The sequence below is a fragment of the Pseudopodoces humilis genome, chromosome 14, assembly GCF_049639895.1.
Source record: "Pseudopodoces humilis isolate 2021_Gansu_Grassland_sample_001 chromosome 14, ASM4963989v1, whole genome shotgun sequence".
NCBI classification, from domain to species: domain Eukaryota; kingdom Metazoa; phylum Chordata; class Aves; order Passeriformes; family Paridae; genus Pseudopodoces; species Pseudopodoces humilis.
In genome coordinates this window covers 1,530,001-1,545,993 of record NC_142213.1, presented here as the reverse complement: position 1 = coordinate 1,545,993, position 15,993 = coordinate 1,530,001, and the positions used below count along the sequence as shown (strand labels likewise).

The following is a 15,993-nucleotide window of genomic DNA, read 5'->3' as shown; positions in this document are numbered from 1 at the left end:
AACTGTACAATTATCCTTAAATATTACCTGTACACAAGTGTTTAAATACATGATTTACTGCTGGAACATTCTGTGTGTGCAGATAAATTTGTGTAATCTAAATGTACCTAATAGAATCTATAGGAAAGTTTTGATTTCTTCCTTTGCTGTGGCTTTGATTAATCCACAGCCTCAGAATGAAGAAATGCTTCAGCCTCATCAACTTTTCACGCTGGAGACAGATGAAAACAGGGCTGGAGCTCTCTGCAGCTGGGTTTGGCACATTCTGACAGCCCTGCTGCTCTTTTAAATTCCTGAAATTGCTATTTCACAAACCCTGCAGTGGCAAATTACGGGGACATTGGAGGGTGACACAACACCGTAGTGATGTCACCTCTTCTAAGCTGACCTGCAAATAAATGACACCATGGGAATCCCCCTGAATTCTCCAGAATTTAGGACAATCCCCTTTGCCACAACTCTTGTCCCTTGTTATCCTGCCTCTTGGGGGTTTTCCCCTCCACTTGGGGCTCAGCCCTCCGAGGCCCCTGCAGTGCTCTCTGCTCCCTCCCAGCACTCCCGGCAGCGCTGGTTTGGTGACACCAGGGCAGCCTGGCCCAGCACAGGGATTATTGTCACTGGATACATGCCATGGGCTTAATCCTGTGTTCTGCAGGGGATAACTGCAGATACTGAGCACGGGAGGAGCTCGTGCAGCCAGCACCTCTGCCCAGTTCATGGGTGTGAAATCGGTGCTGGCATGTTCCAGGGCCTGAAGGGGCTGTGGACAAGAGCCTGGAGGGACAGGACACAGGGAATGGCTTCCCACTGCCAGATGGGATGGGATATTAGAAAGGAATTCTTCCCCTTGAGGATGGAAGTTGCCCAGAGCAGCTGTGGCTGCCCCTGGATCCCTGGAAGTGTCCAAGGCCAGCTTGGACAGGGCTCGGAGCAACCTGGGATAGTGGAAAGTGTCCCTGCCCGCGGCAGGGGTTGGAATGTGATCTTCAAGGGTGTTTCCAACCCAAACCATTCCAGGATCACACTTGGAGCAGTGTCCAGCTGTCAGCGCAGATGCTGGAGTGCTCCAAGCCCCAAATTGGGCAGCCCTGAGGAGCCAGAGCCATCCCATCTCATGCAGTTGGGTAACACCATGGTGTTCCCATCCAGCTTTCCACAGGGAACGCAAGCCAAGGGACAGATCCAAGGAATCGTTGCACACACAGGCTGTTTTACACCTTCCTGATCTGTGTGCTGGAGTTAAAAAGAGAATTTTTGCATTAACTGTGCACATTTCATTCTGAAGCCTGACTGGCAGATTTTAAGCAGGTGTAAGTGTCTGGGATAAAAATGATGGAATTAAATGGATAAGAAACATTTCCACCCAGTCTGCTTCAGGAGTTAATTTACAAGTCAAATATCTCCAGAATTGGCTGTTGTACAGTAATTTGTGTCTGAAAAGATGAATTGACTGAGAATATGGGGAACAAATCCCTTTAGGGAAATCCATGCTGTCTGTGTTTTGGTGCCAAGTGTTTGTAGCTACAGGAATCACATCAGGGCCGGGGGTTTGGAGTAACCTGGGATAGTGGAAGGTGTCCCATGGAATGGAGTGCAGTGAGATGATTTTTATGGTCCCTTCCAGCCCAAACCATTCCAGGATTCCATCATCTCTAGAATACAAAACAACAACAAACCCGAGCACATCATCCCTGAGGATGTCCATGCTCTCTGTTCCCACCCCCTGGGATCACACACTTCAAATTTGTCGTTTTTCCAGGGAAAAATCTGTGAAGAAACTCACTGCCCTCCCAGTCCCTCAGCCACTCACAAAAATTACAACAGTGGCCCCGGAGCCAGCCAAGCCAGGGGATAATCGGGAAGCAAGGAGGAAGGAACGTCAGACAAGGACTCCACCCAGGAGGTGAGAGAGCTGGGGGGTGGAATGAGGCTTGATCTCTTGGGAGACCCAGCAAATCCCAGGTTTCTGTCTCCTGGAGGATCCAGCAAATCCCTGAGTACTGACTACCGCTGTTAGGGGAGAAATCCATCTCCCAGGGCAGGGAGAAAAAGGGGAGAGAGCTGGTGTGGAATGTTCCTGATTGGCCATGAGTGGCTCCTGCCTGTGGGGGCTGGGGGAAGGATGGAGTGGATGGAATACAGGAAATGTGGCAAAATCAGGGTGGGAGTGGGGAAAAAGGCATTTTTGAGAGCTGCTACTTGTGGAGGTGGCACAGTGAGGAAAAAGGAATATGTGGGATGTGTTTGGTCCCACCACAGAACATCATTCCCAGGGATATTCCCCACCACAGAACATCATTCCCAGCATATAAACTGGGAGAAGTGGTGGAAGGGGCCGATCACCCCTCAGGGAGGGCTGGGCTTTAATCAGAGGGTGCTGAGCAAATCTCTGGTTTTCTCTTGGGGTTTTCCCCTCGCCTCTCTCTCTCCCCCATTACAATTCTCATTCTGGGAGGGGTGTTTGCTGCCTTGCAGGAGGACCATCAGTGGCAGCATCAGTGGCAGTGCCAGCAGCTACAGCGGGTCCAGCTCCCGATCGAGGTCCTTGTCCCGCTCTCTCTCCAGATCTCATTCCAGATCATCCTCTGCCTCAGTCTCCCACTCTCCCTCTGGGTCAAGGAAATCCAGGTACAGCCCTGAGCCTTCGTGGTCTTTATTTAACAGCAGAGATTGTGACTGTTGTGCACTGCTTTGGTTTCTTGGAGTGGAAACTCTCCGGCAGCACCAGCTGCAGGTGCCTGGGGGGTGGCACAAGGTTGGGTTTGTGTTACAGATCCCAAGGTCTGAATTGTGATGGGAATGCAGTGTTGGAGAGGGCAGGGAGTGGTAGAACAAGATATAATGGCCTTAAACTGATAGAGGGGATATTTAGATGGGATATTTGGGAAAAATGTGAAGGTGAGGAGGTCCTGGCACAGGTGCCCACAGAAGCTGTCCCTGGATCCCTGGAAGTGTCCCAGATCAATTTGGACAGGACTTGGAGCAGCCTGGTTTCTTGGGAGGTGTTGGGGTTGGAACTGGATGATCTTTAAGGGTCCCTTCCAACCCAAGCCATTCCATGATTCCCTGATATTTCCCTTGTGGTTTACTCAAGGAAATAATCCTGTCATGTGTGTCCAAGCACCCATTTAACCTAAATGGTGACCAGAACAACTCCTCCTGGCCAGGGTGATCCCACATCCTAATTAAACTACAAATGAACAGTTTCAGGCTATGGAGCTGGGCTCTCCTGAGCCTTCCCTACCTCTGTTTCCTGCGTGTCCTTAGGGGAGATGCTTGGCCTGTCCAGGGAGGTAGGCCAGAAAATCCCTAAAAGGCACAGCTAGTATTTGTGCTTTGCTGGCAGAGTTGCAGGTCCAGTTCCTTTGTGTTTAGCCCCAAGTGAACAGTTCCAAGTCCGTTGGTCTGTGGGATGTGTAAACAGCAAACTCCTTCCAGCAAAGGGAAACAAACCACTCTCAAGTCATTCCTTCAGGTTCTTTTCATCTCTTCACACAGAGGATTCCCTGAATCCTCACAGGCAGAGAGAGCCTTGAAACACAACAGCTCCCTGGCACAAGGGTGTAAGAGTAGTCCTGTGGTGTAAAACCAGTGGATGGAGCAGGACTGGGCTCTGAGCAGCTGCAGATTCCCATCTGTGAACTCTGTGGAGCTCCAAGGCCCAACATCCGCGTTACTGTACGGAAATCCCGGCTTGTTTACACCGTGCTTGTCACGTTCATCAGCTCAGCCAGGGGTGATGCAAGAGCTTCAGAGAGCACCAGGGCATGGGTGGGAAGTGTGAGCACACAGGGGCTGCCTGTGCTGCTCCTGTGGGAAGGGGGGAGCGGGGGAAATGCCCTGTGTGCCCACACCAGCTTTGCTGGGCCAGCCTGGAGGAGTTCGTGGCTCGTCCTGGCACCGTTGGAACAATCCATGAGACCTCTCAATACTCAGCTCCTGGTGCCAGGGGGTAGAGGCTGCCACAGCCCCTTCAGTCATCCCAGTGCATCTTCCAGGCAGGGAGCCTGGGCCCTGCTGGCAGAGCAGGTCGTGGAACAGGCTGGAGAGGCTCCCTGAATATTCATGGAGTGGGATGGTTTGGCTTGGAAGGGAGTTTAAGCTCATCCAGTCCAACTCTCTGCCACCTTCCATAGACCAGATTGTTCCAACCCTGTCCAGCCTGGCTTGAACACTTCCCAGGACAGGCCCTGGTAGGAGATTTCCATCTTGGAGGCATCTCCCTGTCGTTGTCCATCGTGACAATGGATGTGTGCCAAGAGCGGAATCCCTGCCAGGGAACCCTTGCCCTGAGCTGTAACACTGACCTGGATGTGCCAGTGCACTCCCTGCTTTCACTCCTCGTTTTCCTGGGCAAACAGTGACCTGTTTACACATTGCCTTAATCCTGCCTATAAATAATCATTACTTTCTAGGCCTGCACCCGACAGCTTTGGGATTTTTCACAGCAGCAGCACCCCGGGACACACAACCTCGGTGTGTCACACCTGTCGAGCTTCCCAACATCCAGCTGTGCAGGGAAATGCAAGAAGGCCTCGTTGCCTTCCTGAGTGTGACGAGCTGTTGGTTCTTGGCAGGTCCCTGAGCGTGAGCAGCGTCTCCTCCGTGTCCAGTGCCTCGTCCAGCAGCAGCTCCGTGCGCAGCGCCGACTCCGAGGACATGTACGCCGACCTGGCCAGCCCCGTGTCCTCGGCCAGCTCCCGCTCCCCCACCCCGGCCCAGCAGAAGAAAGGTACAGGCACCTGCTTTGGTGGGATTTTATTCCTCTAGGGAGTCTTTGGAGAAGAAGGGAGGAGCAGAGATCCTTCCCTGGGAATACTGTGGGCTCCAGGAAAATCTCTGAGCAGAGGTGACACAGGAGCCCAGAGGTTCTGTGGAGAAGAGAGGCTGTGGAGCAAATTTACATCCACATTCTTCCTTTCTTCCATCCCTGTGCCTCTGGTTGTCTCATCCCTTTTCCTGCCTGGCAGTTCTGCCTCTCCCTCACCCCGTTCTCCTTTTCCCTTGGAAGGTGACATAAATCTGGACAACTCCAGTATCACGTTGTTCTTCTGTGCTTGTTCCAGATCTGTGTCAAAAGCCTTTTGTTCTTTGTCTTTTCTGTTCCTCTCTGTGGAAATGCTGGCTTCCTGAATCCCTTGCCCCCCAGGCCCATGAGCTAACAGCTGTTGGGGGATGGCTTTTCCATCCCTGGAGCAGCGTCCTCTTGCCCAGAGGGAGAGCAGGCACCAGGAACCCTTCCCAAGTCGCCACTTGTGCCCTCTGCTTTCAACAGGAAAGTCAAAAAAAGAAGACAGTGCTAAAGAGGAGAAGAGGAAACGGGATGTGCCCTCTCAGCTCCTGAAATCAGCCAAGCCCACCCCAGGAAGCAAATCCCAGCAGCTGCCCCAGGGCCAGCAGCCCTCGGCCCCACAGGTGCAGCAGGGCACCTTCAGCGGGCACAAGGAGATCAAACTGACGCTCCTCAACAAGGTGGGATTCCCTGCTCCTGGCATTCCCTGCTCCTGGCATTCCCTGCTCCTGATTCCCTGCTCCTGATTCCCTGCTCCTGGGATTCCCTGCTCCTGGCATTCCCTGCTCCTGGCATTCCCTGCTCCTGATTCCCTGCTCCTGGGATTCCCTGCTCCTGGCATTCCCTGCTCCTGGCATTCCCTGCTCCTGGCATTCCCTGCTCCTGGCATTCCCTGCTCCTGGGGGCCTGAGCAGTGGTGGGGATGGATCCCACTGGCAGGAGGACAGATCCTGGCAGGAGGGGAGCTCCTGGCTCGGCGCTGTTGGGATGAGCTCAGCCGGGAAGCTCAGGGGCTGGCTCGGAGGGCGGCACACAGAACCAGTCTGGCAGCACACACCCTGTGGTGGCTTCACTTTGGGTCTGTGTTGGCGGCTTCCCTGGGGCACATTCCTGCTGCAGCTTCCAGGCTCTTCCCCGCTTGCTCGAAGGTCCCGCGTGTGCCGGGGCCTTTCCCACCGCGAGATGCTCTGGGAGCGCTTCGTGTTCCAGCCCAGAGCGGGCTGGGAGCAGAGTCCAGAGGGAGAAGGGGCGAGTGCCTCAGTTTCCCGGGGTGCCCAGCTGGCTCGTGCCCTCCCCACCGATCCCGCTGCCCCGGTTTGGGGCCCTCGGCGCAGATCCCAATCCGTGTGGGGGAGTTGGACCTCGTGGGGTTTGCTGCCGGGGCAGGGTGTTGGCCCCATCACGTGGGCAGGTTCCTGCTTTTGATATTTTGCTCTGCCTGCCCAAATTCCCCAGCACGGTCTGAGGCTGCAGATTTCTCTACTTCCCTGTGCTCTGACGTGAGGAGGCTTTATCAGGCAGGAAGCTGCTCGGGAGGGAGGAGTGTGCAGTGACACATGACAGCCTGGAAAAGGCACGGCTCCACATGCCTCCTCATCTGCTATCCTTGGTGCTGCTGGAAACAAAAACAACATCCCAGAAAGCTGCTGTTTTCCTGTTCCTATTCTGAAATTAGTACAGCCCTAACCCCGCTGCAGGGGGGTGTTGCTGTTGGCTTCTGCTGGTCGGGAATGATGTGGATTCAGGGATGGCTGGGACTGGCGTGTGTTTGTTGGGAAAGGTGTTTGCAGGAGCCAGGCAGCACAGCCCAGGGAATGGCTGTGCCTGTTTCCCTCTCCAGAGGGAAGTGGCTGCTCAGCTCCGTTGTTTGAATTCCTTTGCAGGCAGCTGACAAAGGAAGCAGGAAGAGATACGAGCCAGCAGACAAAGAGAGGCCAACCTCTCCTCCAGCCAAACGGGCCAACCTGTCACCTGACAGAGGTGAGGCATCAGCCAGGCTCCTGCTTTCCAGCAGCTGGAACAATCCAAAACCTCAGAGTGGGATTGCCACCAGATCACAGGGGGTACACATTGTGCCCAGTGTGACTCTGCTGTGTCCCTCTAAGCCCCTCTCCAAAAAGAAATAACCCTTTGGCTTTGGAGACGGGGATTTCTCACCTCCACACCCACCCCACGGCCTCCTGCTCACTGCTGCTGGCCTTGGATGTGGCTGTGGAAATCAGGTTTAGGTTGGATATTAGGGAATGCCTTTTTTCCCAGAAAGAATTGGAACAGACTGTCAAGGAGGGAATCCCCATCCCTGGAAGTGTTCAAAAAACGTGTGGATGTGGCACTTGGGGACAGGGTTAGTGGTGACCATGGTGGTGCTGAAGGTTGGATTGGATGATCCTAAAGGTCACTTCCAAACCTCAGCCATTCCACGGTTCCGAGTCACAGGAATTTCCTTTAGTGCATCCCGGAGTTTTCCCAGCCCCACATCCCGGGGGAGCTGTCCCTGCCAGCCGGGCTGGTGCTTGGAAAGGCTGGGCTGGAGGGATGCAATCCCTGCTGCATCAGCCAGCCTGGGAAATGAGCGGATTGCCCCACCTCTGGGTGACACAACCTGCTCTGCCCTGCATGTTTAGAAAGACCTGGGCTTTCCAAGTGTTCTCCTGGGCCTCAGTTGCCCCCAGCAGCAGGAAGAGCTCGGAAAACCGAGCTGGCAGCCCCAGCCAGGGAGCTCAGTGCCACCCTGCAGCCTCTGCCGTGGCTGCCAAGAGGCAGAGGGGGTGGGGGGGAGTTGGCAGCCAGAGGTGGCCGCCGGTGACGTCGGAGCTGCCACGTGATGTTGTTTTCCCTGGTGGCTCAGCTGTAGGTGGATCTTGTTGACTCTGGGTGCCAGCCAGCAGAAGGTCTGTGCTAATAACCTGCAACATTCACCTCCTGCAAGGGCAGCCTGCGAGGGACTGCCTGAGGTTGAAGTTCACTGGGGTCTGGTTCACACACGAGTGCCAGGGCCAGGCCAGCAGAGTTTCCAGAGACACATCCATGGCACCCTCTGCTTCGTGTTCAAAAGCAATTTTGAAGCTGTAGCAAATCACAGAAGCACAGATTGGTTTGGGCTGGAAGGGACCAAATACCAGAGACACCTTTCCACTACCCCAGGCTGCTCCAAGTCCCATCCAGCCTGGCTTTGAACACTTCCAGGGACGGGGATTCCAAGCCACAGAGCCCCATATCCAATGGCAAAGATGCCCTTGGCTGAGCTGGGACGGAGCCCCTCGGTATCCCAGCACCAAACTGGTCAGTGCTGGTGGCCCGAGTGTCACCTGTTGTGTAGCCTGCAGCCGTGGGCTGGGGCTGTCCCAGTGTCCATCCTCGGGAGCAGAGGGATGCCCTGGCACACACAGGGACTGGGCACCTCTGCTGCCTCGGGTGCTGCTCCAGCTGAGGTCAGTGCAGGGTGGCAGCTCCACAGGCTGCCTTCCAGCTAGAATTCCCTCTCTGTTCCTGGGATAACCCAGCTGCTCCCCAGCATCCCTGGGCAGCTCCCTTTGTGGCAGGGCCTGGCAGCTGAGCCGTGCTGAACAAACACGGGGGTGCTGCTGCCTCGGGGGAGGCCCTGCTGGCTCCGAAAGTGGCAGAGCTGCCTTCACCTGTCACTGCTGGAGCCAATACACCCTGTGACCTGCCAGGGCAGAGCCAGCAGCCAAAATGCCATGGAAGAGCCTTGTTCCAGCAGCTGGAGGGTGAGGAAGGGCCAGTGGAAGGTGGTGTGTACCATGGGCCACAGCCCTGCCTGGCTTCTCTGCTCCCCCCGAGCTGCGGGGGCACACTCAGAGGTTTTCCAGCTGCTGCTGGACTCGGCATTGTTTTGGCAGTTCTGGTCAGTCACTGCAGGCAGGGGGTGACCTGTGCCTCGGTGACACAGAGGAAAATGAAGGAATGTCCTTTTGTTCTCCCCAGGCTCTCGCGATAGGAAGGCGACCGGGAGACTCTCGTCCCCCAAACAGGAGCGGCAGCGGGGCCAGAACCCAAAACCTTCCCCTGCACAGGCAGACAGGTGAGTGCTGCTGCTTCTGCTGGGCCTCACAGCTCTCCAGGGCTCCAGCCCTGCTCCCAGGCTGTCCCAGGCTGTCCCAGGCCGGCAGTTCCAGTTGCCATGGAGCACAGCACGAGGAAGGACGCCTGGGCAGGTGCCAGGGGTGCCAGGGCTCCGTGCAGAGCCTCCAGCTGGGCTGTTCCAGCTGGGAGAAGAGCAGGAGCACCAGCAGCCGAGTGGGTCAGGAGCGAGCTCAGCCAGTGCCTCTGCAGCTCGTTAGCACGGTGTTAATGAGCAACCCCTTCCCCCCCTGCCCAGCTCCTCCTGGCACCTTCCAGCGCCTGATTCCCCTTTTCCCAGCCTGGCACACCCTCAGCTGCTCCCCTTGCTGCTGTCACATACTCAGACGTGTCCCTGGCACGGGACAGAGCGGTGACAGCCCTGGATTTGCACCTTCCCATCCAGGTGCCAGGTGACCAGCTCAGCCAAATTCCTGTCAGGCTGTGCCTGCTGCAGCACTGGGAATATCCCAGTGCAGGGCTGGATCTGTGCCTCTGGGGGCTCGAGGGCTGTGGATCCTCTCCAAGGATCTCTGGGAGCAAACATCACAGGGAAGGGGATGAAGGATTGGGATTGAGGGGATGCTCCAGGGCTGCTCTCCCCTCTGGGTCTCACTGCAGCCACACTCATTTTAATCCTGAGAATCTGGAAATCCCCAAGGAATAGATGGTTTTTTACTGTTGCAGCCAGTTTTCAACCCAAGGCCTCCTCCCATCTCCTCTTTTCTCCCACCTGCTCCTGGAGCCATGGGTTAGATGTGGCACTTGCTGATGTTTTAGTTTAGCTGAGAAATTAGGGAGAAATCCTTCCCTGTGAGGGTGGGGAAGGCCTGGCAGCTGTGGCTGCCCCTGGATCCCTGGAAGCGCCCAAGGCCAGGCTGGACCAACCTGGGCTAGTGCAAGGTGTCCCTGGGCACGGAAAGAGATGATTTTTAAGTTCCTTTCCCACACAAATCCCACGATTCCAGCGTGGTTTAACACGAGCTCAACACACTTTGAATTCCAGCAGAGCCTTTGGGATGCTCCCATCTCCTCTGACTCCCACCTCCCTCTCTCCCTGCAGGAAACGCCAGCTGTCCCCTCAATCCAAGAGCTCCAGCAAAGTCACCAGTGTGCCGGGCAAGGGCTCGGAGCCGGGTCCTGCGGCTGCCAAGGGCAGCAAATCCAGCACCCTGTCCCGGCGGGAGGAGCTCCTGAAGCAGCTCAAGGCGGTGGAAGACGCCATCGCCCGCAAACGGGCCAAAATCCCAGGAAAAGTATAGTGGGCCGTGCCCCTGTAGTGACTGTTGATGTTTTTATAAATAGTGGAAAAAAAAAATAACAAAAAAAAACAAAAACAAACAAACAAACAAAAAAAAAAGGCGGCCGCTTTGGGATTTTGCAGTTCCTCGTCTTCATTTTGGCCGCGGTTCTTTTTAAAAAATAAAAAACAAAAAACCCCCCACACACAACACACACCAAACAAAGAAAGAAACAAAAATTAAGGAAGTTTTTTGGCCAGCCAGGAAAAGGCTGGCGATGAACGGCTCCGGGAGGGAGCTGTGTAAATTGTGCACAGAGGACTCCGGCCCCGTGGGTGCTCCCACTCCTCCTGTGTCCCCTCTCCTCTTTGCTAGCCTCCAGTTGTATTCTCCTAGTTAGCCCTGCTGTGTGTTGAGTGTCTTCAGCAATGCAGTTCTAGTCCCGTGTGCCGAGAGAGCCGAAAACTGCTGTGAACTGCTGGCAACACCCCTCCTCCCCCAGGAAAAGAAATATATATATATATATATTCCTGCCTCAGTCCCCTCGGGAATGACCTGTCGTTTCTTTGGAGCAGGGGATCGGTTCAGTTGATTTCCCAGGAGCCCTGCAGGTGTTGTGGGCGTGTCTGTCTGCCAGGAGGGCCCTTCCTCCTTTAATTTTTCTGTTTTGTTTTGGTTTTTCTTTTTTTTTTCTTTTTTTTTCTTTTTTCTTTTTTTTTTCTTTTTTTTTTTTTTTTTTTTTGGAGGGATCTCCCTGAAATAAAATATTTTGATAACCAATTTTACTTTTTCCTGCTCTTCTCTGCATCTCCCTTGCCCTGGGGTGGGGAAGGGCTGTAGCCCCCTCACTTTGGGGGTTTTCAGGGTGTGAGCAGCTCCGTGGAGCTGGAAAAGCTGAATTTCCTTGGGGAGCAGCCAGTGTGAAACCAGTGTGAAACCAGTGTGAAACCAGGATCCCACTGGTGTGTGATTGCCCTGCCTGGAAAAGTCAGGGGGTCCCTCTGAAGAGTCCCCCGAATTTGGGGAGCAGTGTTTGGGAGCTCTGAGGGTCCCCATGGACTTCCCAGGCTCCTCGTTCCCAGTATGGAACCAGTATCCTACTGGTGTGAGGTGTCAGTGGGGGGACATCATCTGGGGGTGCCCCTGACAAACCCCTCTCCTTCAGAGAACAATTTTTGGGATCCCTGGAATCCCCTACCCATGGAATTCCTTAACTCCTGGAATTCCTTAACTCCTGGAATTCCCTACGCGCTGGAATTCCCTGTCCCCTGGGATTCCCCATCCTCCAGCCCTTGTTCCCAGTGTGACCCCAGTATCCCGCTGGTGCTGTCAGAGGCCACCGGGCCATCCCGGAGCGGCGCTGGCAGCCCTGGAGCCCTTCCCAAGGTTGCCCAATTTGGGATTTCTGCCCGGGAGTGCGATCCCGGTGATCTCACGGTGCCGGTGACACAACAGCGGGATGCCCGTCCCCGTGTCACCAGGGCAGCCCGTGTCACCCCTTCCCACCTCCCTCTCGAAATTCTGGAGCTGTTTCTCCCGGATTTTCGGCTGCCACGCGCAGAGTTCAAAAGGAAGTGCCGGCCCGCGGGAGGAGGAAGGAACCTGGAGCTGGAGTTTCCAGGTGTGTGCACATCACCTGCCCGGCCCTATAAAAAGGCGGCGGCGGCGGCGGCGCTGCCACTCGGCAGCTTCATCCCTGGGGCCGCACTTCCCAGGGCTTCCCCCCAAATTCTGCCGTGTTCCCCAAATTCGGGAGTGTTCCCTGCCAAACACCCCCCACCCCCCAAATTTTGACGTGGTCCCTCGACACCTGGCTGATGGTAACGTGGGGTTTGGGGGGCTGGGGGATGTTGGGGGCAGAGGGGAGAGTGTGGGGTGTGCGTGTGGGGTGTGTCATGTGGAGGGTCCTCTGAGTGTGTTACACACCCTGAGCACGACTCTGGGTGTGTGTAATTTATGTGTGTGTAATACATGTGTGTGTGTAATATATGTGTGTGTGTGATTTATGTGTGTGTGTGATTTATGTGTGTGTGTAATATATGTGTGTGTGTGATTTATGTGTGTGTGTGATTTATGTGTGTGTGTAATTTATGTGTGTGTAATTTATGTGTGTGTGATTTATGTATGTGTGATTTATGTGTGTGTGTAATTTATGTGTGTGTAATTTATGTGTGTGTGATTTATGTATGTGTGATTTATGTGTGTGTGTAATTTATGTGTGTGTGTGATTTATGTGTGTGTGTGATTTATGTGTGTGTGTAATTTATGTGTGTGTAATTTATGTGTGTGTGTGATTTATGTGTGTGTAATTTATGTGTGTGTGTAATTTATGTGTGTGTGTAATTTATGTGTGTGTGTGATTTATGTGTGTGTGTGATTTATGTGTGTGTGTAATTTATGTGTGTGTGTAATTTATGTGTGTGTGTGATTTATGTGTGTGTGTAATTTATGTGTGTGTAATTTATGTGTGTGTAATACATGTGTGTGTGTAATTTATGTGTGTGTAATTTATGTGTGTAATTTATGTGTGTGTGTAATTTATGTGTGTGTGTAATTTATGTGTGTGTAATTTATGTGTGTGTGTGATTTATGTGTGTGTGTGATTTATGTGTGTGTGTGATTTATGTGTGTGTAATTTATGTGTGTGTAATACATGTGTGTGATTTATGTGTGTGTAATTTATGTGTGTGTAATATATGTGTGTGATTTATGTGTGTGTAATTTATGTGTGTGTGTGATTTATGTGTGTGTGTAATATATGTGTGTGTGTAATTTATGTGTGTGTGTGTAATTTATGTGTGTGTAATTTATGTGTGTGTGTAATATATGTGTGTGTAATTTATGTGTGTGTGTAATTTATGTGTGTGTGATTTATGTGTGTGTGTAATTTATGTGTGTGTAATACATGTGTGTGATTTATGTGTGTGTAATTTATGTGTGTGTAATATATGTGTGTGATTTATGTGTGTGTGTAATTTATGTGTGTGTAATTTATGTGTGTGTAATATATGTGTGTGTAATATATGTGTGTGATTTATGTGTGTGTGTAATTTATGTGTGTGTAATTTATGTGTGTGTGTAATTTATGTGTGTGTGATTTATGTGTGTGTGTGATTTATGTGTGTGTGTAATTTACGTGTGTGTAATTTATGTGTGTGTGTGATTTATGTGTGTGTGTGATTTATGTGTGTGTGTAATATATGTGTGTGTGTAATTTATGTGTGTGTGTAATTTATGTGTGTGTGTGATTTATGTGTGTGTGTAATTTATGTGTGTGTGATTTATGTGTGTGTGTGATTTATGTGTGTGTGTAATTTACGTGTGTGTAATTTATGTGTGTGTGTGATTTATGTGTGTGTGTGATTTATGTGTGTGTGTAATATATGTGTGTGTGTAATTTATGTGTGTGTGTAATTTATGTGTGTGTAATTTATGTGTGTGTGTAATATATGTGTGTGTAATTTATGTGTGTGTGTAATTTATGTGTGTGTGATTTATGTGTGTGTGTAATTTATGTGTGTGTGTAATTTATGTGTGTGTGTAATTTATGTGTGTGTGTAATTTATGTGTGTGTAATTTATGCGTGTGTGTAATTTATGTGTGTGTGTAATTTATGTGTGTGTAATTTATGCGTGTGTGTAATTTATGTGTGTGTGATTTATGTGTGTGTGTGATTTATGTGTGTGTAATTTATGTGTGTGTGTAATTTATATGTGTGTGTTACACACCCTGAGCACGGCTCTGGGTGTTTATTATGTGTGTGTGTAATTTATGTGTGTGTTACATGTCATGTTCAGGGCTGTGTGTAATTTACATGTGTGTAATTTATGTGTGTGTGTAATTTATGCCTGTGTGTTATACACCATGTGCACAGCTCTGTGGGTGTTCATTTTACGTGTGTGTAATTTATGTGTGTGTGTAATTTATGTGTGGGTAATTTATGTGTGTGTTATACACCCTGAGTACAGCTCTGGGTGTGTGTATTTTATGTGTGTGTGTTTATTATGTGTGTTACATGTCATGTTCAGGGCTGTGTGTGTAATTTATGTGTGTGTTACACACCATGTGCACAGCTCTGTGTTTATGTGTAATTTGTGTGTGTGTAATTTGTGTGTGTATTTTGTGTGTGTTTTTTGTGTGTGTATTTTGTGTGTGTGTAATTTGTGTGTGTAATTTGTGTGTGTGTAATTTGTGTGTGTATTTTTTGTGTGTGTGTATTTTGTGTGTGTGTTGCACACCCTGAGCCCAGCAGTGCGGGTGTTTTCCCACCTGTGTCCATGCTGTTCCTGTGTGTCCATGTGTATCCATGTGTCCATGTGTCCCTCTGTCCGTGTGTCCATGTGTCCGTGCTGTTCCCATGTGTCTGTGTGTCCATGTGTGTCTGTGTGTCTGTGTGTGTGTCCGTGTGTCCGTGTGTCCGTGTGTGTGTCCATGTGTCCGTGTGTCCGTGCTGTTCCCATGTGTGTATCCATGTGTCCGTGTGTCCGTGTGTCCGTGTGTCTGTGCTGTTCCTGTCTGTGTGTCCGTGTGTCCGTGTGTGTGTCCATGTGTCCGTGTGTCCGTGTGTCCGTGTGTCCGTGTGTCCCTCTGTCCGTGTGTGTGTCCGTGTGTCCGTGTGTCTGTGTGTCCGTGTGTCCGTGTGTGTGTCCGTGTGTCCATGTGTCCGTGTGTCCCTCTGTCCGTGTGTCCGTGTGTGTCCCTCTGTCCGTGTGTCCGTGTGTCTGTGCTGTTCCTGTCCGTGTGTCCGTGTGTGTCCGTGTGTCCGTGTGTGTGTGTCCCTCTGTCCGTGTGTCCGTGCGTCTGTGTGTCCATGTGTGTCCGTGTGTCCGTGTGTCTGTGTGTGTGTCCGTGTGTCCGTGTGTCCCTCTGTCCGTGTGTCCGTGTGTCCGTGTGTGTCCGTGTGTCCGTGTGTGTCCCTCTGTCCGTGTGTCCGTGTGTCTGTGTGTCCGTGTGTGTCCCTCTGTCCGTGTGTCCGTGTGTGTCCGTGTGTCCGTGTGTGTCCCTCTGTCCGTGTGTCCGTGTGTCCGTGTGTCCGTGTGTCCGTGCGTCTGTGTGTCCATGTGTGTCCGTGTGTCTGTGTGTGTGTCCGTGTGTCCGTGTGTCCCTCTGTCCGTGTGTCCGTGTGTCCGTGTGTGTCCGTGTGTCCGTGTGTGTCCCTCTGTCCGTGTGTCCGTGTGTCTGTGTGTCCGTGTGTGTCCCTCTGTCCGTGTGTCCGTGTGTCTGTGTGTCCGTGTGTGTCCCTCTGTCCGTGTGTCCGTGTGTCTGTGTGTCCGTGTGTCCGTGTGTCCGTGTGTCTGTGTGTCCGTGTGTCTGTGTGTCCGTGTGTCCGTGTCTGTGTGTCCGTGTGTCCGTGTGTCCGTGTCTGTGTGTCCGTGTGTCCGTGTGTGTCCGTGTGTCTGTGTGTCCGTGTGTCCGTGTGTCTGTGCTGTTCCTGTCCGTGTGTCCGTGTGTGTCCCTCTGTCCGTGTGTCCGTGTGTCTGTGCTGTTCCCGCCTGTTGCCAGTGTTCCCCCAGCCAGGGTGTGATGCTGCGGGTGTGAGCACACCTGGCCACTGCTGCCTCAGAGTTCCTGTACATTTCTGGGTGTTTATGTGTGTCAATATACAGAAATATATGTTTGTTTGTTTGTTTATTCTAATAGATTTATATATTATATATTATATATTATATATTATATATTATATATTATATATTATATATTATATATTATATATTATGCATTTACATTATATATATCTATACATATTATATTTTATATATTATACATTTTCTATTTATATATTATATATCTATATTTCTATATACATATTTATATATTATACATTTATACATTAAATTATTATATTATAACATATATTAAATACATTACTTCATATTTATT

The 15,993-nt window shown here is 51.5% G+C and overlaps 2 protein-coding genes across 5 annotated transcripts in view; both read left to right on the top strand.

Annotated features, from left to right (window-relative positions):
• The window catches only part of ZC3H18 (zinc finger CCCH-type containing 18), a 42,179-nt gene extending 31,403 nt beyond the window's left edge, over positions 1 to 10,776 (top strand). For all 4 annotated transcript variants that reach the window (XM_014257156.2, XM_014257153.2, XM_014257154.2 and 1 more), the window contains 7 exons: positions 1,760 to 1,903; positions 2,476 to 2,628; positions 4,578 to 4,732; positions 5,276 to 5,472; positions 6,676 to 6,772; positions 8,738 to 8,834; positions 9,936 to 10,776. In XM_014257156.2, coding sequence (XP_014112631.2) covers positions 1,760 to 1,903; positions 2,476 to 2,628; positions 4,578 to 4,732; positions 5,276 to 5,472; positions 6,676 to 6,772; positions 8,738 to 8,834; positions 9,936 to 10,134 — 1,042 coding nt within the window. In that variant the 3' untranslated portion in view covers positions 10,135 to 10,776. The remainder of the gene's footprint in view (positions 1 to 1,759; positions 1,904 to 2,475; positions 2,629 to 4,577; positions 4,733 to 5,275; positions 5,473 to 6,675; positions 6,773 to 8,737; positions 8,835 to 9,935) is intronic.
• Positions 10,391 to 15,993, top strand: part of IL17C (interleukin 17C) — a 9,831-nt gene continuing 4,228 nt past the window's right edge. Inside the window, exon 1 of the mRNA XM_088062427.1 lies at positions 10,391 to 10,444. Coding sequence (XP_087918553.1) covers positions 10,391 to 10,444 — 54 coding nt within the window. The remainder of the gene's footprint in view (positions 10,445 to 15,993) is intronic.